The 24,026-nt window shown below is 50.6% G+C and overlaps 2 protein-coding genes and 1 long non-coding RNA gene across 3 annotated transcripts in view; 2 read left to right on the forward strand and 1 right to left on the reverse strand.

Moving 5' to 3' along the window:
* USB1 (U6 snRNA biogenesis phosphodiesterase 1) lies at positions 1 to 10,485 on the forward strand. Its single transcript, XM_049622362.1, has 7 exons — positions 1 to 180; positions 975 to 1,141; positions 3,232 to 3,415; positions 6,096 to 6,149; positions 6,946 to 7,051; positions 8,266 to 8,349; positions 9,398 to 10,485. The coding sequence occupies exons 1-7, from the start codon at positions 77 to 79 to the stop codon at positions 9,500 to 9,502; spliced, it is 804 nt and encodes a 267-aa protein (XP_049478319.1). The 5' UTR covers positions 1 to 76; the 3' UTR covers positions 9,503 to 10,485.
* LOC125916192 (uncharacterized) overlaps positions 9,688 to 24,026 on the reverse strand; it is a 14,816-nt gene continuing 477 nt past the window's right edge. Inside the window, exons 2-4 of the long non-coding RNA XR_007455825.1 lie at positions 22,322 to 22,689; positions 21,012 to 21,183; positions 9,688 to 9,749 (exon numbers count right to left, since the gene is read on the reverse strand). This is a non-coding gene — a long non-coding RNA (uncharacterized LOC125916192). The remainder of the gene's footprint in view (positions 9,750 to 21,011; positions 21,184 to 22,321; positions 22,690 to 24,026) is intronic.
* MMP15 (matrix metallopeptidase 15) overlaps positions 22,821 to 24,026 on the forward strand; it is a 19,921-nt gene continuing 18,715 nt past the window's right edge. Inside the window, exon 1 of the mRNA XM_049622359.1 lies at positions 22,821 to 23,552. Within this exon, the coding sequence (XP_049478316.1) occupies positions 23,391 to 23,552 (162 nt within the window). The 5' untranslated portion in view covers positions 22,821 to 23,390. The remainder of the gene's footprint in view (positions 23,553 to 24,026) is intronic.

The following is a 24,026-nucleotide window of genomic DNA, read 5'->3' on the forward strand; positions in this document are numbered from 1 at the left end:
GGAGGGCACTTCCGGCGCAGCGGAATTCCGGGTGCGAGTGATAGCTGAGTCGGCCTCTGGTCTTGGAGGAGGCCCAATGAGTGCGGCGCCCCTGGTGGGCTACAGCAGCAGCAGCTCGGAGGATGAGGATGAGGCCAAGGCCGGGGCCCAGGCGCGGCCGGGGGCTGGAAGCTGCCCTCGGTAAGGAGCGAAGAAGTCTTTTGGGGGAGGGTGCTGGTTAGCGCGACACCCCGACGGGACCCGAGCGTCTGGGGAGAAGGGGCGATGGTGCGGGGCGGCTCTCCAGGATAGGGCAAGAGAAGCAGCGGGAAAGGAGGATCCAGTGGACAGCCCTGGACAAAGCCCCAGAGTGCCCCCTCCTGGCTAGGCCAAGATTAGGAGGCAGGTAACATGCGCTCGGGTCCAGCCACCGCCTCTGGGGTGCACCACAACACCACCCCTGGGTCTGTTTCCTCATTCGGAGAGTGTTTTCATTCATCCAGTAAATACTCATTGAGCACCCGCTCGGGGCCAGGCTCAGGACTGGGACATTCGGCAGTGAACAAAACCGTCGAAACCTTTATTTCGTGGAGGTTCAGTTCTCAAGTGCCGTGCTTGGTGCTTTGAAGAGCGCCTTTCAAGCAGTATCTGGGTTGATGTCACGATAGCTTTATCAGGTACACTTCACCGATGAGGAAACTGAGGCCCACACAGTGCACATGACCTGTTCAAGACCCCAAAGCTAAGAAGTGCTACTGCAGTTCAGTCTTGTCCAGTTAGAGAATGTGACCTCTGAACCACCTCCTGGGGTTGGCGAGCGACCCGTGAGACAGCCCTGGGGAAAGAGCTTTGTGGTTATCTGGAAGCTGCTTACAGCACCTGGTGGGAAGTAGGTGCACACAGTCATCCCATATAAGGGGTTACAACTTTTATATGTACAGAGGTAGAGAATTCTAGGAGGATAAATGTGTTCGTTTTCCTTTTTTCTCTTGCAGTGCCCAGAGCCCCCTTCCCAGCCAGAGGTTGCCAGTACCTGACAGTGTGCTGCACATGTTCCTGGGCACCGAGGAGGGGCCTGAAGATGACAGTGCAAAACATGGGGGCCGGGTGCGCACGTTCCCCCACGAGCGGGGCAACTGGGCCACCCACGTCTACGTGCCGTGTGAGTAGTGTGTAAAAGACGAGTGGCTGAGACTGATAGGTGCCTCTTGATGGGAGGAAGCTGGCCCCAACCAGAAGGAAGAAACCAGAAACCTCTGACATTGATGGTAGGAGAGAGATGGACTTAGCAAAGAGAGAACAAGTTTCAAGAATTGGGGAATTTTTCTGTAAACTTGGTTTCAGTTTCAAATTCATTGCCTGAAATATTTTTTATTAACCCTGGGTATGTTTTCTCACTCATGAGGAGGTGACCAAGGGAGGGTCTAGGACAGAGTGTGAAGGCCATCCCAGAGTGTGGCTGCAGCTGGCAGTTTATTTCTAAGAGGGCCCTAGATGTGCTGGGGTCAAGTTCCCCTCTCCTCCCAGCCCTCATGGGTGAATGGCAGGCAAAAAATGCCCAGGCTTTGGAGTCAGACCTTGCTTTACTACCCACTGCTCTGGGTACCCGTTAGCAAGTTATTGGACTTCTTAGAACCTCAGTTTCCTCATCTCTAAAATGGGGAACACGTATCTCCTAGGACTTTTGTGAAGATTGAATCAGATCGTTTATGTCAGGCTCTTAGCACCATACACAGAGTAAGTGATGGCTCTTAGTATTTTGCATTAGATCAGGTCAACTCTTAGAGCCTCCATTTCCCCATCCACAAAATGAGAATGATTCCTATACTGCCTACTCAGCAAGCCATTTGGACAAATCGAGTAACGCACTGGGTGTGAGCAGACTGTTAACCATGCAGCTCTAGTCATACATTTGATTAAAAAAAAAAAGCGAACATACAATGGTGGTCATTGTAGTGATGTTTGTCTTTGTGAAAAATTAGGAGCATTCTAAGTGTTTATCAGGAGATTCTAAACATCTAATAGGAGGCTTGATAAAAAGTGCTGTTTGTGATTATGGATTAACTATGGGGCTGTAATCATGAGCTTGCCCTCTGCACTGAGAGGAAGGCCATCCAGCATATCATGTTATATGAAGAAAGCCAGTGGAAGAACAGTTTGAATGGTACACTGTCATCTTTTCAACAAATAAAATACATACATTAGTACATACACTGAGAAAAGGCTGGGGAGGGGCGCCTGGGTGGCTCAGTCGGTTAGGCATCAACTTTGGCTCAGGTCATGATCTCACAGTTCATGAGTTCGAGCCCTGCATTGGCCTCTGTGTTGACAGTGCAGAGCCTTCTTGGGATTCTCTCTCTCCCTCTCTCCCTGCTCATTCATTCTCTCTCTCTCTCTCTCTCTCTCTCTCTCTCTCTCTCTCTCAAAAATAAGCATTTAAAATAAAACAAAAGGCTGGGGAGATAGGCATCCAGGTTTGGCAATCTGGATACCTAGGGTAGTGATCTTGAAAGTGGGGTGTATTCCCCTTGGGGGAGAGGTCAAGATGATCCATTTGGAAGAAAAATATTAGAACCTCTTTACATATTCCTTTTTTTCTCATCTCTTAAAGTTTCTGTCCTTGGGGCACCTGGCTGGCTCTGTCAGAAGAGCACACAACTCAATCTTGGGGTTGTGAGTTCAAGTCCCACATTGAGATTACTAAAAAAGAAAGAAAAATGCTTTAAATAAATAAAATAAAATTTCTGTTCTTGAGAGTGTACATTTTACAACACACAATTTTGTAACATACATATTTGTAATTTAGTTATTTTTAATATTTGTGTATTTTTGAGAGAGAGAGAGAGCATGAGTGGGGGAGGGACAAAGAGAGAGGGAGACACAGAATCCGAAGCAGGCTCCAGGTTCTGAGCTGTCAGCACAGAGCCCAATGTGGGGCTCGAACTTACAAACTGTGAGATCGTGACCTGAGCCAAAATTAAGTCTACCACTTAACTGACTGAGAGCCACCCAGGCACCCCTGCATATTTCCTTTTTCACTTAAATTCTTTACAATGGGCATATGTGTATTACTTCCTTAACCATTAAATTATATTAAAATTTTATTAAAATACATACAGCTAGGCTGCTCTCAAAGTCATTTTCTCCTAAAACGCAGAGTAACAAAGGCCTTCCTCTGCCTTCTGGGATTCTTCATTCAGTCACACCACCCTGGCTAAGAGAATGGCCCACCCTATCCGCTCTTCCCTCCAGATGAAGCCAAGGAGGAGTTCCTGGACATGCTCGACATGTTGCTGCCCCGCGCACAGACTTACGTCCCCCGGCTGGTTCGGATGGAGGCGTTCCACCTCAGCCTGTCCCAGAGCGTGGTTCTGCGGCATCACTGGATCCTCCCCTTCATGCAGGCTCTGAAAGACCGCATGGCCTCCTTCCAGGGGTGAGTGCCCAGTGTTTCATCTGCCTCTCACCTCCTCTCCACGCTCCTCTTCCTGTCCTCAGCTCCTGTGGGTGGGCAGGTGTGGAGGGTACTACCCCAGCCAGCAGGCCAGACGTAAAGGTTAGAATGCTGCACATCTCCTGGAGCCGCCTGCCATATGCCTCATCGTGAGCGACCTTGGGCATGTGACCTAAGTTCTGGAAAACTCGAGTCCTTACCTGTGGGCAGGTCACAGGAGCGGTAGTGGCTGCCTCCAAGGGGACCTGTGAGCAGCATGGCACTTGGCAAAGGATCAGAACTGAACCCTGCCTCCAGTTTTGTCTGCCAGCCTAAGACGTTTTCTTCCTCACCTTTCATATCTCTCTCCTCTTGTTACCAGAGAGCCTTTCCTCCTACCCTTGGGCAGCTCAAAGCCCTGCTCCTTCACTGGGGCTCCACGATTTGGCGTCTCCCCCAGAGTTCCTCAATCCCAGGGATCATCCCATGCTCTGGCGGCGCATACCCTTGTGCTTATTTCATTCATACCCAGTCATTGCCATGTCCATTTCCCTCTATGGAGCCAAGCGCCCGCAGGCCCAGGAATGCGACTTCTCTCTGAATCCCCTGCATCTCTCCTCCAGGTGCTCTGCTGACTGTAGGCATCAAGTGGATGTTTGCTGAGCCAATGAACAGGAGGAGAGAGGGATCCTCTAAATGTTGGTTCCGGAAGGAGCCTAAGAAGCCATCCAAGTGGTGGTTTTATTTGCAGAGCCTTTCTTAAATGAGGTGTTAACCAAAAGCCTCGTTGTGTAGATGGGCGAGAGAAGCACAGAAATCTTCTAGCGCAAGCCTCACTCCCACAATGCAGGAGGCCTTAGGCCCAGGGATTCCATAGATGCACTCTGCCCAGGTAGGGAACTGCCCATTTGGTTCAGCCCTTTCTGAGGGCCAGAAGAGGAAGGGAGGAGGTCAGCCTGAGAATCAGAACTAAAACTCCTCTCTGCCTCATTCGATTCCCTCCCCTGACCTTTTTTATTGTCGCCACCAAATTTATTGAGCAATATGTATATTAGTCACTACTCTCTTGGTCACAGGTACCAGAAATCCAACCCAAAGTGGCTTAAACTGGAGGGGGAGGGGGAATTTATAGGCTGTTATAACTAAAAAGCTGAAAATAGTGCTGGCTTCATGTATGCGTGGATTGGGGTGACCAGCAGATGTCAGATGGCACCTGATTGTCACCATCTTTTAGCTCAGGCCCTCTCCACGTTGGGCTTCATTCTCACAAAGGCAAAGAAGGCTACCGGCAACTTGGGGCTGCTGGTCTACCAGCCGGGGGAGACAGCCCTTTTTTCTAATGGCTTCAGCAAAAGTCACGGGAATGACTTTGATTGGTCCGACTTGGCTAACATGCTCTCCGTTTGTGAGTACAGTTAACAAAACCCTTTCCCCTTCTCCGTGAGAATGCTTCCATTCCCCTGCTTCCAGCTCTGTTCTCTGGATAAAGGTGGAATGTCAGCTCTGTTTGGGGCCATGTTACTCGTGGTAAAAATGACCTGTTGGCACCCTGCATCTGGGCTGTGAAGACTGTGAGTGAACAAAACTTCTGGCAAGAAGCCGTGGCCCTGGGCTTCCCTGCATGCGGTGGTTCTTTGACTGGACAAGTCCCTTTCTGGGACCTCTGGAAACTTGGCCCAAGGGCCATTACAAGAGATAATGGTCCCTGAGGGGGCACAGATGTACGTTATCCTCTTGCTCACTTTGGGACCAGAGAATAGCGCCTAGATCACGGAGCTGGCTCCCCCTGATGCTCACCTGCTGGTGCATGGCGTTTCCTACTTCGTGTGAGTTCAAGCCTCATGTTGAGTATAGAGATTACTTTAAAGAAATAAAAAAGGAGCACCTGGGTGGCTCAGTCTGTTAAGCGTCAGACTTCGGCTCAGGTCATGATCTCATGGGTAGTGAGTTCAAGCTGCACATTAGGCTCTCTGCTGTCATCGCAGAGCCCACTCCAGATCCTGTGTCTTTCTCTCTCCCTCTCTCTCAAAAATAAAAATAAATAAACATTAAAAATTTTTTAATAATAATAAATAAATAAAATATATTTGATAATTTCAAAAAGATATATTGGGGTGCCTCACTGGCTCAGTTGACTCTTGATCTTAGGGTTGTGAGTTCGAGCCCCACATTGGATGTAGAGATTACTTAAAAATAAAATCTTAAGGGCTCCTGCGTGGCACAGTCAGTTGAGCATCCAACTCTGGATTTCAGCTCAGGTCATGATCCCAGAGTGGTGGGACCAAGCCCCCAGTTGGGGTCCATGCTGAGAGTGGAAGCTGCCTGGGATTCTCTCTCTCTCTCTCTCTCTCTCTCTCTCTCTCTCTCTGCCCCTCTCCCCTACTTGCATGCATGCTCTCTCAAATTAAAAAAAAAAATTAAAATATTTAAAAAAAAAATAAGATAAAATTTTTGCTAGCATCTGAGTGAAGCTATGTGTTAACTTTAACTGGGTGATTATGTAAGGTCTTATCTTGCTCTAATATTTTAGTGTTCAGTTATATCATCTGTATAATAGGGTAACAAAATGAAGTGTGAAATGAATTAACTGTATTTTCAAAATCCTCTTTTTTAAATATAAATTTTTTCTGATTTTTTAAAATTATTCTTTCTGAAATGTGGTCTTTCCTCTTCTAAATTCCAGATTCTTCTTTATTGCCAACCGGGTAAAGATTTATACCAACCAAGAGAAAACAAGGTGGGTCTGGCCTTGTCTGCCCCAATTTTTTCTTTGTTTATGCTTTAACCAACTCTATGACTATAAAAGCATCTGTTCCCAAATCTGAACCTTTCATTAAGAAAAATAACTAGAGGAACGTGGGGGGAGGGACAGAGGTAGAGAAAAACATCTTGGTAAAGTGAACAAAAGCCTGCCACTGGAAGAAAACCTGGGCCCCTGCCCAGCTCTGTCTCCAGTTGAACGTTTAGCTCATACCTTCACCTCCGTGACCTCTCATTTCCACACTGTCACACGCCTGTCCTTGATACATCCATCAGTGGGCAGTCATGAAGCTTGAATGAGCCAACCGTGTTCCGTAAGTGGTGGAGTGGGTTGAAGCTGGGAGGTAATGGATTAGAGATAGTGACAGTAGGCAAGTCAACTAATAAGTTTTACTGAGACCAGGAGGGGGGTGGCTGAAGATATACCCTCACAGGAGGGTTTTTAAAGACGAGAGCATGTTGAGAGCTGAGGGAGGGTAGCTGGCACCCAAGAGCCAAGGGTCCAGACTCAGGAGTGATGCGATGGCGGAGAGCAGGGCCACAGAAGCTTAGGGGTTGTAGACATGGCAGGGGGAGATGAAGGCGGTCCTGAAGGGTTGTGAGACCCTGGGGGAGGGTTACAGACAGAGGAAAGAGCCAGCCAGGAGATGGGGCAAGAACCTGTGGCCCCGACCTAACTGCTTTCTCTCACGTCCTCTGCCCCAGCAGGGATGGTTTATGTTCTCAGAGGCTGCATCTCATGCCCGTGTTGTCTCCACTTCTGCCTTCCCCAGAACGTTTGTTGGGCTCGAGGTCACCTCAGGGCACGCCCAGTTCCTGGACCTGGTTTCAGAGGTAGACAGAGTCATGGAGGAATTTGACCTCACCACTTTCTACCAGGTAACAGCCTTTTCTTCTCCACCAGCCCACCTAGAACTGGAATAAAACCATCCTTAAAGAAGCCCTTGTTGGAGGCAAACTGAAGCAAGCCCTCCAGAACTGGCCCATGTGAAGTGTCCCGAATGCCAGTCTTCAGGGGACACACCTCTGGGGGGGTTGAGGGGTCTGAGGTGTAATCAGGTGCAGCCCATGGAAAGTCCAACATTTCTTACAAATCTTTGTTATATCTTAGATATGCACAAGACTTACCCATTGTACTCCATATGGATCCGTGTTTATCTATTTTTTAAGAAGTAGTAATTCTCCCAAATTTTTTTTAGTAAAACTGACACACCAGGAAGAGTTGTAGCTTCACATGCCTTCCTGCCCCTCGCCCTGTGCCCTCCAGGGGTACTTGAACTCCAAATGGAGTATCAGGTTTTTAAAGGGTTTGATACAGTCTTTTAAAACCATGCTGACGTATAGAAGCATGAGTGTCAGTGGAGATTATTAGTTATAACTTTAGACGTTTTAGTTTTTGTCATTTCATCTTAGAAAGTATGTCACCTATTGAAATCTTTAGACAGAAAAAAGAGCTGGAGCCTGCATTCTCTTCCATGTCCCAGATCTAATGACTCTGTGTAAAGGAAAGCCTCTCAGAACAGGACTGTCTTAGTCAGCTGAGGTCACCATAACAAAACACTGTAGATGGAGTGGTTTAAACAACAGAAATTTATTTTCTCACAATTCTGGAGCCTAGAAGTCCACGATCAAGGTGCCATCATGGTCCATTTCTGGTGTGGACTCTCTTCCCAACTTGTAGACAGCTGTCTGCTCCCTTTGTCCTCATACAGAGGAAAGAGAAGAAGCCAGCTTTCTGCTCTCACACAGGCATGAACCCCATCATGAGCACCTCATTTTGATACCCTCCTCTAAACCTAATTATCTCCCAAAGGCCCCACCTCCAAATGCCATTACATTGGGGGTTAAGGCTTCAACATATGAATTGGGGGTGGGGGGGGAGGGACACAATTCAGCCCATAGCAAGCGCCAGCCCAGGGCTGTTTTCTCTATCAGCAGAGGGTGCTCAGGATCAACACTGAGGGTCTGGTCTCTCATGAAGCAGGCCAGGGATCCAGCAGGGATCCTGTGACAACACTGTGACAGATCTATGGTCATGTCCAGACCTGCCAAGGCATCCAGGTGACCGCCTACTCCCTGCTATTCCTCCGCAGGACCCCTCCTTCCACATCAGTCTGGCCTGGTGTGTGGGTGACGCGCGTCTCCAGCTGGAAGGGCAGTGCCTGCGGGAGCTGCAGGTGAATTCCCGCTACGGGAGCACAGAGGGTGCTGAGAGGGTGACGGGATGCGTGCCGGGAATGGCAGGGGAGCTGACGGGCCCTGAGGGTTAGGCATGCAAACCAGAATCCCTAGAAATACCTGACTGGGGAGGGGGCCTCCTCACCTTTCCTTGCTGCTTGAAGGGCAGTCCCGTGGCTGTAGCACCTGGGAGCCGGTTAGCAATCCAGACTCTCTGGCCCCAACCCAGACCTAAGAAATCAGAATTGCCTTTGAACAAGATGTCTAGGCATTTGCGTGCACGTTAAAATTTGAGAAGCACGACCCTAGAACACTGGTCTGAGAGAATGCCAGAAGCCTCTCCCGAAGTCCTTGCCCCTCACCCAGAGGCCAAGGGCTTGGGTGCCCACAGGGGCCTGGCTCATGTCGGAAACGAGTGAAACGTGCCAGGCGCATAGGGAACGTCCACCCGGGGAGCTTTTGTATTTTGATAAGTAGGTGATGTGTCTCACTTTGCCATCGGTGCCTTCAGAGTTGCTAATACACCACCTCCGGCAGAGGAGAGAGCGGGGAAGGGCTGTCGTGTGGGAATGCGGACATAGTGTTGCTAGCACTTGTTTTTCAAGGGAGGCCAGAAGTCCAGATTTTTATGTGGAACTAATGTGTATTTTAAAAAAAAAAAAAACATGTCACAAGCCAAACAAAGCATGTGCAGGAGGGACACAGCCCCTGGGCCATCGTCAAGCAGCCACCTCTGCCCTTGGCCTAATCATGCTGTGGGGGCAAACAGCCCTGGTTTCAGGCTCCAGCAGATCCGACCCCAATTCCAGTTCTACTGGGTTCATAATCCGGGGCTCTGAGCACCCTTTTCCTCCTGTGCCAAGTTGGGGCGATAGGACTGACCTCACGAGATTACCGAAGCGCAGAGCCTAGAGCCTGCACGGCCCTCAGTCTCCCTCCACCGGGCCCAACCTCTGAAGGATTTGAGTAGGCTGGTCTGGCTTCCAGTGCCCTCTGGGTCCCCAGTTCCCTTTAATGTGACTGTCTTTTCTCGGCTCCCGGTGGAAGACAATTGTGGACGAGTTTGAAGACTCCGAGATGGTGCTGCGTGTGCACGCCGAGCAGGTCCGCTGCAAGTCTGGGCACAAGTTCTTCTCGATGCCTTTGAAGTGAGCACCAGAGGCCCTCGTCCCAGGCCCCTCTGCAGGCTGGGTGGAGATGGAAGAGCCTGCTCCAGTCCATGGGGACGCTCCCAGCCTCCCACTGGGGAGCCTGGCCACGGTCTCTGGGTGCCCGGGTCCCTGGGGGCTGGTTCTCTCCTGGCCCTTCTGGGTCGCCGGTCCAGCGCTGGTACGTGTGGTCATTGTCAGGAACCACCAGTAGAGGGCAGCCTGGGCCTCCTAGTTCTAGGTCTGTGGACCTGCCCCACACAAAAGAAAGTAGGGTGACCCGATGAGCCCGCCCAGACTCAGCCAGAATCCCCACTGCAGCCCCTCCAACAAATGGCCCCTCTCCCACACCCTTCCCCCTTCAGCTGTTTGGATTTTGATGCCCTTGGCCGCCACCAGGGCTTTTAAAACCATCATGTCCTGGCTCTTCCCCACTCAAGCTAGACACAGGGTGCTTGAATGGGTCTGTCACCCTCCCTCCTCGAAGCGTGTCACTTTTATTTATTATTTATTTTTAGTCTCACCCCTCCTGTGCCAGCAGAGGGCATTTCAGGGCCAAGGTACAGAGTGCTAATTTGTGGTTCTACATCGGTTTTCTCCATTCCTGCCTCCCACTCGCCCCCAGCCAGGTGCCTGGGGAGACGTGAGCAGATGTTTCATTTTGGCCTGGCTGGTGGCTCTAAGCCAGGCCTCCAACGCTCTGTGACCTCTGGCTTCTCATCAGCTTTCCCAAAGAGGCAGCGAGGCGCCTTCCCCCAAAGTTCTCTTTCCGCTGCCTTCAGCTGCCTGCTGTGGGCTGCAGGCGTTCTGAGGGGGCCGTGGAGGTGGGGTCAGGGGGCACCCAGGGCCTTTATTTTTCATCAAGCCTTCACCAGAGCAAAATGCCAGTCCTCCCTGGTTGTCACCTGGATCTCTGGTGATGGATAAAGAGATATTTTTATGTGGTAGTCTTAAATTATGTTCAACAAATGAAAATTGCAATTTTAATTTTGGCTTTTGTCTGGGACTGCTTCTGTTCAACTAGGTGAAAAGAGGACTTTCCTCTGCCCCCGCCTTCCCCAGCCTGCTTCACGGTGTGGAGGGACTCTTGGAAATCCGTTATGACTGCTAAGGTGGCTGTGAGAGGCATTGACAGAGCCTCAGTCAAATGACAGTGGGGTCACCCGGCCTGCTGGGCCTACAAGTAGCACAAACCACATCCGGCCCAGGGCTTGGCCTGTGGTGAGGGGCGGCCACCCCTCGTCAGTGACATTCAGACCTGACACTGCTGTTAATGCAGCCCTTTCTAGGGTCATGTCATCTGTTCTCCCAGTGACAACCCTGAAAAGTAAGATGGGGAGGAGTGACTCTTCCACTTGGACAGAGAAACAGGTTAAATGTCTTACCGCTGGTCCACCCTGACCTCGATCCTGCCCTGGGGCTCCTGGTCAGGACTGCTCTCCCTGTGCACACAACCCTCTGCCCCCCCCCACCACCACCACCCCAGGCCTGAGGCAAGGGGACCTGTCACTCTGGCTCCCGCTCTGCCTCCTGCACCTCTGGACTTTCCAAGGCAAGTTCCCCCTCAGTGCCCAGACACGCAGGAAATCCCATCCTGTGATTCCCCAACCCCACTGCACTGATCTGCTGATTCAACTCCGACTGCTCAGTCAGTGCTGGATTTTGAGGTCACACTGGAGAGGCAGAAGCAGCCAGGCATCTTCCTGGCATGCAGGGAACACAGCGAATTTGCTGTGCAGCCAACACTTACCGCTACCGGCTCTGTGTCTGGATGCTTAGGGTGAGGGGGCAAGCAGGGTGTGCAGAGCAGGATCCCCACTCCTGACTTCGCACTTGTCAGACTGGGAAGTGCAAGCAGAGTCACCCGGTTTCCTGCACGTTCCGATTCCAACATGGAAGCCAGCCTCTTTCAAGGCAGGCTCTGTGGGCACAGACCACCTGATTTTCCCCCGTCTTGGGCACTGGCTCTCCCCAGGAGAGCCCCACCACCATGAACAAACCCAAGAGGACTGGCTGGGCTGGCCCCAGGGGAGGATGTAGCCCGGATGGAATTACAGTAGGGCAACTTTGAGAAATGGGCCAAGATCAATAAAGGGCTCTTCAGTGGGGAATGGCAGGTGGTGGCAGAGGAAGGAAGTAGGAGACTCACTGAGGGGGGAGGGTCGGCAGGCCGGGCAGGAGGCTGGGCAGAAGGCTGGGCGTCAGGGGCTTGGCGGGAGCCCAGACACTGAGTGTGCCTGCTGGAGCCGCCCGCTCACCAGCGCTCCTCTGACAGTGCAGAAGCAGCTGGGGCTCTTCCATAAGAGGAGATGTGCTTCGAAGACAGAAGACGAGACCGGCACAGGCCGGGGGCCACCCCTCCCCAGGCTGGCTCGGAATAGAGAGATTGCTCTTGATGGGGCTTTTATCACACCAGAGAGAGTGCAAAATCAACACATCTGGCCTCGGTGTCCTCAGATGTTCCCTGCAGGGCAGGGAAGTGATCATCGAGGCCTCCTTGGCCCATTTCCACCTGGCACTCTTGGCTCTCTCCACACGCCTCTCCAGACCACCCCAGCTTTGTTTCCAAGGAAGAGGGAAATTACCTCGGCTTGTTTGTTTCTTCCTTGTCTTGGTACCAGGAGCCTGAAGGGCCCACGGTGGGTGGGGTTGGGGGTGGGGGGGCCTGGGCCTTGTTCCAACCCACAGCACCTTGCCTTTTTGAGGGACCACAGCCACTACCTGAGCCAGAACCTTCCTTGTACAAACGGGGAGGCAAACCCAAAGAGGGGAAACAGCTCGCTGAAGATTGCCTGGTAAATTAGTGCTTGGGCAGCCCCTAGGCCTGGCTTCTAATCCCCAGCTGTTTGAGACCCTCACGGCACCTGAGGGTCTCAGAGTGAAACTGCTATGAAACCACATGTCTGTGCTTTAATTCAAAAGTTTCCAAGAAAACAAAAGGAGTAGGGGGAGGTTCTAGATGAAATGATATTAGCAAAACGTGGGCAATGTTTAAAGCTGGGTGACTGGGGGTGCCTGGGTGGCTCTGTTGGTTAAGCATCAGACTTCAGCTCAGGTCATGATCTTGTTGGTTGGTGAGTTCGAGCTCTGCATTGGGCTCTGTGCTGACAGCTCAGAGCCTGGAGCCTGCTTTGGATTATGTATGTGTGTCTCTCTCTGCCCCTCATCTGCTCACACTCTCTCTCTCTCAAAAATAAACATTAAAAAAAAAAAAAAAAAAGCTGGGTGACTGAAGGCTAGGGCCCACATGGGTCTGTCCTGCCAGTCCCTTCAGGCCTTGGGTGCTAGCCAGATCTGACAGAACCACAGACCCATGTCATGGATAGATGGACAAACCCACCTGGAAGCCCAGAGGTGCCTGTAGGGGCCAGAATCCAAATATCAGGAGCTTCAAGGTCTAGTCACAAGGGATGCCTCCTCCTTAAGTAGGATTTACCCCAGGAGAGGAACCTCCAACGGAGAAAAAACAATGACCAAGCTGTCTGGCTTCTAAGATGGTTCTTGGGCCCCTCTCTTTACTAAGAACATCCTAAACTCAAACTCTTTTATTTTTTTAAAGATTTTTTTTTTTTTTTTAAGTAATCTCTACACCCAACATGAGGCTTGAACTTACAATGTGAGTTGCATGCTCTATCTACTGAGCCAGCCAGGTGCCCCTCTAACCCTTCTTTTTTAATTGGTTGATTGGCAATAAATACAGTGAAAGATTGCAATGCATTCAGTTAAACCAAGAATAAGCCTGTTGTCCATTTCTGACAACCACTATACATTTCAGAGTAAAAACTTTAGAAATTTAGAGCATAGTACATGTATAGACCCGTTGAATCACTATTTCTACACCTGAAGCTAATATAACATTGTGTCACTATACTTCAACTTTTAAAACCATTTAGAAATCCATTTCTCAAAGGAGGGATCCCATAGAAAAGGGAGTAGAAATGGACACAATTGTCCCAGCCTTTTCCCTGAAGAACTAAGGCCTTTATGTGTACTTCCTGCTAGAATCTAGTTTTAGCAAGAAACCTGCAAAATCAGTTTAGTGAGAAATCCCCACCCTTGATAATCTGATCAAACTCCCCATCCCCACTCCCCCCCCCCCCCGCCCCCCGCCAGGTGATATCTGATCTTGGCCTGGCCTGCCTCAGCCAGAACCCACCCCAGACTTAATGTCTCCTTTTAGTAATTTTCCATCCACCAATGCCCCCCTCCCCACTTGCTCTTTGGTTATAAATTCTGCCTTGTTCTGGTTGTATTGGGAATTGAGCCCAGGTCTATACTGAAGTCTCTTCCCCTATTGCAATAGTTTGTTTTGTTGGTTTTGTTTGTCTGTTTGTTTCTCAGTAAAATCTATCTTCACTGCTTTAACTTCTATCCAATTCGGTTTCTCTTTAATGGTTTTTGGCGCTGTGACCCAAATCCGAACTACCACTGGACTCTTAGACATGACAACTAGGCTTCGTGGTACACACAGAGACCTTTCGTCTCCAGTCTGTTTGCTGGTTTGGGTATTCGATGATGAATCCTACTCTAGAATCCACCACTCCAGATAAACGTCCCCTGAAGGGGGAGGCCAGATTTTAATTCTCAGGATCCTGAATAAACTCTAGAAGCTGGGTCAGAGTCCCAACCAAGCAGCTGTTTGTAAGAAGCTGGGTTAGAGTCCTAGGTAAACAGAGGCTGGGTTAGTCCTAGGCTTTTCTGATTATAAAAGGCTAGATTCTGTAAGGAACAGAGGCTGGGTTAGAATCCCAGGAATTTCTGTTCATAAGTATAAAGTTCATTAATCAAGAACATAGGAGCTTTTGGGGTACCTGGGTGGCCCAGTCAGTTAAGCGTCCAACTCGGTTTTGGCTCAGGTCATGATCTCACAGTTTGTGGGATCAAGCCCTGTGTTGGGCTCTGCACTGACGACAGCACAGAGCCTGCTTGGGACTCTGTCTCTGCTTTTCTCTCTACCCCTCCCTCACTCATGCTTTCTCTCCCTCTCTAAAAATAAACAAACATTTAAAAAAAGAAGAAGGAGGAGGAGGAAGGGGAGGGGGAGGGGGAGGGAGAGGGGGAGGGGAAGGGGAAGGGGAAGAAGAAGAAGAAGAAGAAGAAGAAGAAGAAGAAGAAGAAGGAGGAGGAGGAGAAGGGGAGGAGGGGGAGGAGGAGGAGGAGGAGGAGGCGGCGGCGGCGCCCTGGGTGACTCAGCTGAGCAGTCGACTTTGGCTCAGGCCATGATCTCACGGTTTGTGAGTTCAAGCCCCACATCAGGCTCTGTGCTGACAGCTCAGAGCCTGGAGCCTGCTTCGGATTCTGTGTGTGTGTGTGTGTCTCTCTCTCTCTGCCCCCAAATGCCTGTTCACTCTCTCTCTCTCTCTCTGTCTCTCAAAAAAATGAATAAATGTTTAAAAAAGAAGAAGAAGAAGAAGAAGAATATGGGAGCCTTTCAACCAACTGAAACCTCTCCTCAAACTCCTGCTGACTATATGCTTGTACAGCGGAATACTGTCCACTTTCTTTCTCATTAGCAAAACTTTACTAAAAACTCTCTTGAGCTACAATGGGCCCTCTGGGGGGCTCTTGGGATAGGACCAAATTAGTCCACCTAAGGGGAGCCCTAGGGCAAAAAGGAACAAAAGTCTCTAATGCACAATGGTCTGCTTTGTTCACTTGTATGAAGCTGAACAGCAACTAAATGATTCAAACCTCATTCAAACTATAGAACTTCTTAAACAATGTCTTCAGAAAATTTGTTCTGATTCGGTAAACCCCCTAGAACTCCTCACAGCACCCCCATTTTCCCCTCCTAGTTCTCCTTCATATCCGTCATGCTCTCCCAAAATGTTCTTCACCAAGACCACCCCAGTCCTTCAACGCCCTGTAACTGTAAGGTGCACGCCCATCTCTTACAGAGGAAGGCAGGGTGCAACCAATTTAAACCTTTATCTCAGAATTAACATGTCATCTGTCATCATCAAGGACTCTCTTAATTCCCAAAAGAAAAGGAAAAGATGTGTTGAATACTTTAAGATTGTTCTGGGAGCATGCTCTCCAGATTCCCTGGTTTACATCAACTTATCCACCTATCTTTTGGCCTGGGCGATGCCACCCCTCGGTTTGGAAAGGCCAAAGGAACACCCTACCCGAAGGCCATCAAGGGTCTCAGACTACCCCTAATTCCCATTAGAAAATGAGGAAAGAAAAATTACTAGAAGCCATCCCTCAGGTCTCTCTCACCAAAACTGATTGGTCATGTATTCAAAGTTATAAACAAAGGAACTAAATGTGCCTAATGATCACCATCAATCAGAGACAACATGGAAAGAGCACTCGGGGCTGGACCTGCCTTTCCAAACAGCCTCAGCTCTGGCCACAAGCTTTGGAAACGGTCTCAGACTAGAGCTCCATGACACATTCCAGAAAAATAATATTAACTGGTAAAAGGCAGACATGTGTAAGTGCCAGACATTAGCCCAGCATTAAGAACATACTAGTTCAAAAACACTGGGAAATCCAGAAAGCAAGCTTATGGTATTGCAGTTAAAACAGCCAGGAGGACCTGAAATTTTTAATCTACAGCAAATTCTGAAATCAGGATCTCCCTTTGATCAAAACGCTTGCTGAAATTGTAAGAAAAAAGGTTGTTGGGTCTGGGAGTGCCAGGCTTCAAGAGGAGGGAAAAAGCCCAAGTCCCTTCCTCACCAGAAAACGCTGGACTCTCCTCCAGTGCCCTCAACTGCCACCAAACTCACAAGGAGAAATAACCCTCCACGTTAAAGGGCACCCACCACACTTCTCATTGACCCCCCATGGCAACACATTCTACCCTTAGCACCACATTGTCCCCTGCCCCCCTTCCTCGGAGTCACCAAACTTTACCAGTGGTGAGTTTTGATAATTTACCTCATAAACTGTCTCTGTCTCAACCCCTTAATATTTCCATGGGACCTCTTAAAGCTCAGCATTACTTTCTTCTCAGTTCTGCGGCCGCGGAAGGCTGTTAGGAAGGAATCTTCTCATGAGGTGGGATATAAAAGTTTATCCTGCGCTGGAAGGACTCCTCCTACAGCTCCCTGACTCCTCCCCTTCATGTCTATGTCCCCTAATAGCTGTGTCTGACTTCCCGGGGGTCCTTTGCCCCCTTCAACTAATACCTATGTCACTGACTATTTAAATCAACTATTAGACAGGATTCCTTCTTCTTTATGGAAAAAAACGAAAACAAAAACCAAAAAACCCCACAAAACTCCACTAATAGGGACGCATATAGATACAGAACCCCTTAAGGTAGAAATAGATCCTTCCATGCCCCTCCCCAGGATTCCTCAATACCACTTAAAGCTAGAAGGACTTGAGGGTCCCCACACAATAATCCAAGGTTTATTAGACAAAAAAAAACTTCTAATCCCCACTTCTAATCCATGTAATACTCCCATTTGGGCCATTAAAAAAAACCAAACAGGGGCGCCTGGGTGGCTCAGTCGGTTAAGCGTCCGACTTCGGCTCAGGTCATGATCTCACGGTCCCTGAGTTCGAGCCCCGCGTCGGGCTCTGTGCTGACAGCTCAGAGCCTGGAGCCTGTTTCAGATTCTGTGTCTCCCTCTCTCTCTGCCCCTCCCCTGTTCATGCTCTGTCTCTCCCTGTCTCAAAAAATAAGTAAACGTTAAAAAAAAATTAAAAAAAAAAACCAAACAAACCAAATAGGCAAAACTATCAGCCCAAGATCCGAGATCTGTCAATAAAACAGTTAAACCCAGATTTGTCTTGGTTCCTAATCCTAACACTATCCTGTCTGCTATTCCTTCCAACCCCTAATATTTCAGTCTTCAATTTGTGTTCCGCCTTGTTTAGAATTCCCCTTCGTAAGGAATCCGATACTTGTGTGCCTTCACCCGGGAAATAACCACCAATGTACCTGGACGGTTGTGCCCCAAGGCTTTGTGGAGGCTCCTAGTACTTCTCACACACCCCACGTGGCAGTTTGAGGGAACTAAAATTCCCAGAAGACTCCACCTTAATCCAGTATGGAGATGACTTCCTTCGACGTTCTGACAGTTACCTTCTTAAGGCATTAGCAAGAAAGGGCCACAAAGTGGCTAAAGACAAACTTCAGCTATGCTCTTTGTGCGTCTGACATCTGGGTCATGGTGTTTCAGCTGTAGGGTAAAAACTATCTTCACAGACCAAGGCGCCCCTATGCAACATTTTCCTCTCCCTGAAAGAGGACGACAACTGATAGGTATTTTGGGTCTTGTGGGATATCGTAGGATGCAGATATACCTACCTTCTCCATGATTGCCTCACCCTTCTATGTCATGACTAAGGAGTCATCCTCAGACCCAGAAGTCTGGGGCCCCCTATCCAAAGATGCTTTTGAAAACCTTGAGGATTCTCTCTCTACTTTGATTTCCCACCTTTAGGCTTACCAATTACTCCCTGCCATTTTCTTTGTGCATGAACAAAAGGGTCATGCTCTCAGAGTGTTGTCCAAAAAGCATAACGGCCATGGAAGACCTCGACCCAGTGACTAAGACATATGCACCTTGCCTATAAGCCGTGGCTACAACCATCAAGTTTGTCCGACCTACTTCTGATTTAGCATTAGCTCATCTGCTCGATATACATGTTCCTCCTACTGCACAGACCCTATTGCGTGATGAAAACACATAGTACTTTTCTGCATCTTGACTTACCTCTTATGAAATCTTACTATTCTCTCTCTCTCACATCACCAAACATCACCATCAAAACCCTGCCACCTTTCTTCCCTTACCCACTAATGAGATGCCTCACGATGGTGTCTTTAACACTAGACCCTGGTCCCGTCCTAGGTGAGGTTAATCAGAACCCCCCACCCCCCGCCCATCCCCGCCCCCCCCACACACACATTGACCTTACTCTTCATTTCGATGGCTCCTACCTCTGGAAGGAGGATGTGGCCTTCCAGTCTGGATATGCCATCACTGATCAACATAAACCTCTAGAATACTGAGCCCTGCCAAATGTCAGATCAGCCCAGGTTGCTGAGTTAATTGCTCTTACTGTGGCTTGCATAAGAGCAGAAGGAATAAAGGTTAACATATACTTATAGCTGCTATGCCTTTGGGGTAATACATGATTCAGGTATGCAAAACAGACGGGACTCCTGACGGCAGCCAATACCCCAGTCAAAAATGGACCCCAAATAGCAAGACTTCTAAAGGCATTGTTTTTTGGGTTTGTTTTTTTTTTTTAATGTTTATTTGTTTTTAAGAGTGAGAGAGAGAGACACAGAGCGCAAGCAGGGGAGGGGCAGAGAGAGAGAGGGAGACACAGAATCTGAAGCAGGCTCCAGGCTCTGAGCTGTTGGCACAGAGCCTGACACAGGGCTCAAACTCACAAACCATGAGATCATGACCTGAGCTGAAGGCTGACGCTTACCGACTGAGCCACCCAGGCACCCCTAGAGGCATTGTTATTATCCCAGCAGATTACCATGGTAAAAACTGAGGGACAATGTACAGAAAATTCAGAGGAGACCTAAGGAAATAGGTTGACTGATAAGTATGCTAAATTAGCAGTCTCCTCCCTGACCACCCAAGAAATCCAAGCAGTTTCCAGGCCTTGGGACTACACCCTTGTATCCTCTTTGAGCACCTAGATCCCTGGTAGGATTATTCACCTTCCCTTGTGAGAGAGAAAACTATTTTAGGATGACTCCTAAGGAAATCATGAAAGAAATCCACATGGCCCAAAGGAAAGCTTCAGACTCAGAAAGAATTGGATGGGGAAGAGTTGGATATTTTAGCCATTCGGGTGGACTTTGGAAATACCAAGACGTCTACTCCACAGGCCCCAAGTTTATCTCTTGAGTCATTGTGTGTGGTTTAAACAACACAGCTCACATGGAAAGGGACAAAATGCAGGATATAGTAGACAAACGGTGGTTTGGACTGTTTGGCTTTTATTTTGACCAAGCACTTGCCCCTTACCTCAACTGCCAGAAACATAAGCCTGGAAAAACCATAAAGGTGTGGCAATTTAAAAAAAAATTTTTTTTTTAAGTTTGTTTATGTATTTATTTTGAGGGAGAGAGAGCGTGAGCAGGGGAGGAACACAGAGAGAGGGCTAGAGAGAGAATTCCAAGCAGGCCCCAGGCTGACGCAGGGCCTGGCATCATCATGACCCTAGCCCATCACCCCGGAGGAAACCAAGAGTCTGAAGCTTACTGACTGAGCCATCCAGGTGCCCCTCCCCCGCCACCATTTTAAACCTTGCAACTAGGCATTCTGAGAAAACCCCACACCTACTCCAGTCTATCCTCACAAGGGTCCTGTCCTTTCCATTGTAGTTTTATCACGGGCCCCTTTCTGAGAATGTACATTCATTGTCACACTTACCTAGCCATCACTGAGTCCAACATAACCTCCGCCTCAGCCACTACAGGGTTCCCTGGAGATCCCTCATATGAAAGAAAATGTCCCCAATGCTCCTCTTACCTAGTTTCTCAGAGGGAGCCCAACCACCATAAACCACCTCCAGACAAATCTTTTTCCTCATCCTCAAAATTAGCATGCTTTGGTTATCCTCAGTGACCAGATAATTATTTCTATGACCGCTGTCTAATTCCCGATGATTCTGATTTTTTCTGGGGAACCCAAGCTTATTGGGTGTTACCTGCCAACTGGGCCAGATCTTGCTACCTTGCCGATCTTTTTTTTTTTTTTTTAATTTTTTTAAATGTTTATTTATTTATTTTTTGAGAGAGAGAGAGAGAGAGAGAGAGAATGAGTGGGGGAGGGGCAGAGAGAGAGGGAGACACAGAATCTGAAGAAGCTCCAGGCTCCAAGCTGTCAGCACAGAGCCCGAGGCGGGGCTCAAACTCACCAACCATGAGATCCTGACCTGAGCTGAAGTCAGACGCTCAACCGACTGAGCCACCCAGGCGCCTTGCTACCTTCCTGATCTTACCAATCTCTTCATCTTACTCTATTTCCTACAATCTCCTTGCATTCTTAAATTATCTCTAAAACAATCACCCCCTCCCTCAGGGTCACCTCACTCTTACTGTAAGAACAAGAGGTATTCACAACATTGCAGATCCCCCCATAGGTGAGCTCAGTTCCAGGGAAGGTGAGGTCACAAAAACAACTACAGAACTGGGCCTATGTTCCATCCAGGACCTCACGACTTTTTGGGGAGACGTTTGCCACTTTTGGGGTACCATCCCCAGAAATCTATCACCTGGCTCAAGAGGTTAGATTCAACAACAGAATCACCTATTCGTTGCTACTGAAGCCATTCACCTCGTCCCTGGATAATCTCAGCATGGGCTTCCGGATCAGTGACTAGCCAAATACAAGAAACCCACGTGGGCTGTTCTCAACTTCAGTGCCCTCGATGTGACCCTGGCTACAGAAGGAGACACTTGCACAGTGGTCAGACACAACTACTACGCCTTCATCCCCAGCAATCTGCTTGACACCTTTGCCACAAGCAGGAAGGGCCGAGAGGTGAATGAAGAAATGTTTCACTGTCATTGCACTCACACTGCCAAGGACAACAGGCACTGGGGCTTCTGGTAGATCTCTGAAGATCTGTGAAGTTGGGTACACATACTGGTCCCGTCTCTAATCTTCATCTATTTGTCTTCAAGGTATCCCTCTCATTCAATGTCTTGTGGGTCATACAGGACAGCAGTTATCTATTGTCAGCAAGGCTCTAAACAAATAAAGGTGACCACATGAGGAAAGAAGAATTTCTAAGATTCTTTGCTTGACCAAACTTTTGTCAGGATCCCATGAACCCTCTTTCCAGCCAGGCCCTTCTGTGTACTTCCTTCTAGAATCCAGTTTTAGCAAGAATTCTGCTAAGTTAGTTTATCTAGAATTTTCCACCCTTGAGATCTTATCACACTCTCATCCCTACTACTCCCCAGGTAATATCTGATCACCCTGGCTGCCTTCAGCCAGATCCCCCAGACTCCACGTCTCCTTTTAGTCATCTCCCATCCACCAATCCCCACCCCTTCCCATTCCACTTGCTCCTGGCCTATAAACTACCCCCTTGTTCTGGTTGTATTTGGAACTGGGTCCAGTTCTTTTTTTTTTTTTTTTTTTTTTTTTTTTTTGGAACTGGGTCCAGTTCTATACTGGAATCTCTCTTCTCCTATTGCAATAATTTTTTGGATAAAATCTATCTTTGCTAGTTTAACTTCTGTTTGCCTTCCCAGTGGTCTTTTTCTTCACCCGCAAGGTCTCTGAACAGGCCATTTGTAAGCTCAGCCAGATCTCTGTCTGATCTGGGATCTGATCTGATCTGTCTGGTTCCTGGAGGTGAGGCCTGCTGGACCATCCTAGGGCTTACTCTAGAGAAACCTGCCCTCAGGTAAGGAAGGTTCCCATTTCCAGGGTGAGGAAGTGGCAGAGAGGGAAGGTCTCAGTCCCTGGGGCCAGTTTTAGGACCAAGACTGCCCTTGGTCTGGATTCGCAGCCTCTGGGGACTTTAGACCTCCAAGGCCCCCGCACCACCTCAGGCCTTCTGCAACCAAGCAGATCTCAAGCTGCTCCTGAAATAGAATGAAATCTAGCACTTTCAGCTCTGTGCTGTAGAAGTTTTGCCCACTGGCCCATCACCTTGAGGAACCACACTGTTACATTTCACTTGCACAAAACAGTGTCCTCTACTTGGACAGTTGATGTGTGGAAACAGCCCAAACATACCAACCCTCAGCCGACCTTTGCCCCACATTCCAGATAAGGAGGCAGCAGGTAAATGGCAATGGTGAAAAGGGCAACTGCCTCCCTCTGAAACCTGTGTTCTGTTGACCACACTGCCCAGGCAAGGTACCCAACCTCACCTGGTAACTTGAGGAGAGTCACTCAAGGGCCAAAGACATCTTGAGGATTTGAAGAGACCTGGGCCAACAAACCATTAGATTTTTATCTCCCCCCTCCACTTCCACCCCAAGACAGGACTCTTGGGTCCCTCTTTCCTCCTTCCTGACCACCACAGCCTTATAGCCCCACACACCCGCCAGGTGGAAGAAAGAAGAGTCGTCCTTCCTCCTAGCTCCCTCTCTCTCTCTACGGGGTCGCTGGGGAGGAGGGGAGTGTCAAACCTGCTCTCCAAAAGCAAGGGTGGGAGTGACGGGGGCGGGCAGGCAAGGATCCCTTCCTTCCTGGAAGAGTAAAAGGGCCGCTGGTCCGACTCCACCTTCGGCACCTGCTGCAGAGAAGCCCCGGGCTGAGGTACCGCCCCCGGCCCTCGCCCGGGTCCGCGCGCAGAGAGAGCACTGGCCCTTTAAGAGCGGCGGCGGCCGCGGCGCGCGGGGAGGAGGGTTGGGAGCGCCCGGAGCTGCGCCGAACTCGCCGGGGACGTCGGGCGCCGGCTCCCTGGCTCGCTCACTCGCTCCGACCGGCTCCCTGCGCCTCCTCCCGGGACTGAGCGGGGACCCCGGCCCGGGCGGGCGCGGGGCGAGCAGAGTCCCCGGGCGGGAGGCGCGCGCTCCGGGCAGCACCCGGCCCCGGGCATGGACAGAGGGAGCTGGGCGCGCAGGGGGCGCCGCGGGACCGGGCGGCCGGAGCGCTGAGCCAGACAAAGGCTCAGGAGTTGCGCTTGCTTTCGGGAGCCGGGCCCCGGGCGCCGAGGCAGCGGGACCCCGCGGCGGGCGGCTCCGGCCGGCCACCTCCCCCGCGGGCCGGCTCCGCGCGCCCGGACCTGCCCTGCCCGCCTCTCCTCGGGCGTGGGAATTTGCCGAGGGGACCTAAGCGGCTCCGGCGGGGACCCGGACCAGGAGGTCTGCCGCGCGCCCGCCGGGCGGGGAGCCAGGGAGCGTCGCAAGTTTCCGAGCCGCGTGCGGGGCCCCGGCGCCGGCCAGCGGGCGAGCCCTGCGTGCAGCGCTCCCGGCCGGGCTAGGCGCCGAGAGCATGGGCAGCGACCGGAGAGCGCCCGGACGGCCGGGCTGGGCGGGCAGTCTCCTTGGCGGCCGGGAGGCGGCGGCGCGGCCGCGACTGCTGCCGCTGCTCCTGGTGCTTCTGGGCTGCCTGGGCCGCGGCGCAGCGGCGGAGGACGCAGAAGTCAATGCCGAGGTAAGGACCCCCGCCCGGCCCCTCTGCGGCGGGCTAGGGGCTCGGGGGCTGGGAGGGAGGGAGCCACGCCCGCAGCCTGGGGAGAGGGGTGGAGGGCTCGCAGACGAGCCCCCGTCCGGGAGATGGGGGGCGGGGAAGAATGGGGCCCGGCAAACTGCCTCTCCCCAGCTCGCCCTCTGCGGCGCACCTCATCCCAAATCCTGGAGGGCGTAGGGCTCGTGTCCACTCTCTACCCCTACCCCGGACACTGATCCGCCCCAGCCCGCGTCCCAGGAGTCGCTTCTGCTGCCCCCAGCCCTCGCTCTCCTCCTCTCCTCTCTCCGGGCGGCCGATTCCTCGAGAGCCTGGCGGGCGCGCCGTGACGTCCTCTGCGAGTGGGGAGGGGGCTGCCCTGGGGGGACCACGGGCGGAGCAGGCAGCGCTCCCGCCTCGGTAGCCTTTGGTCTGGGTGACAGCGAGCCGTGCGCGCAGCGG

The sequence above is a fragment of the Panthera uncia genome (genome assembly GCF_023721935.1).
Source record: "Panthera uncia isolate 11264 chromosome E2 unlocalized genomic scaffold, Puncia_PCG_1.0 HiC_scaffold_19, whole genome shotgun sequence".
Lineage (NCBI taxonomy): Eukaryota > Metazoa > Chordata > Mammalia > Carnivora > Felidae > Panthera > Panthera uncia.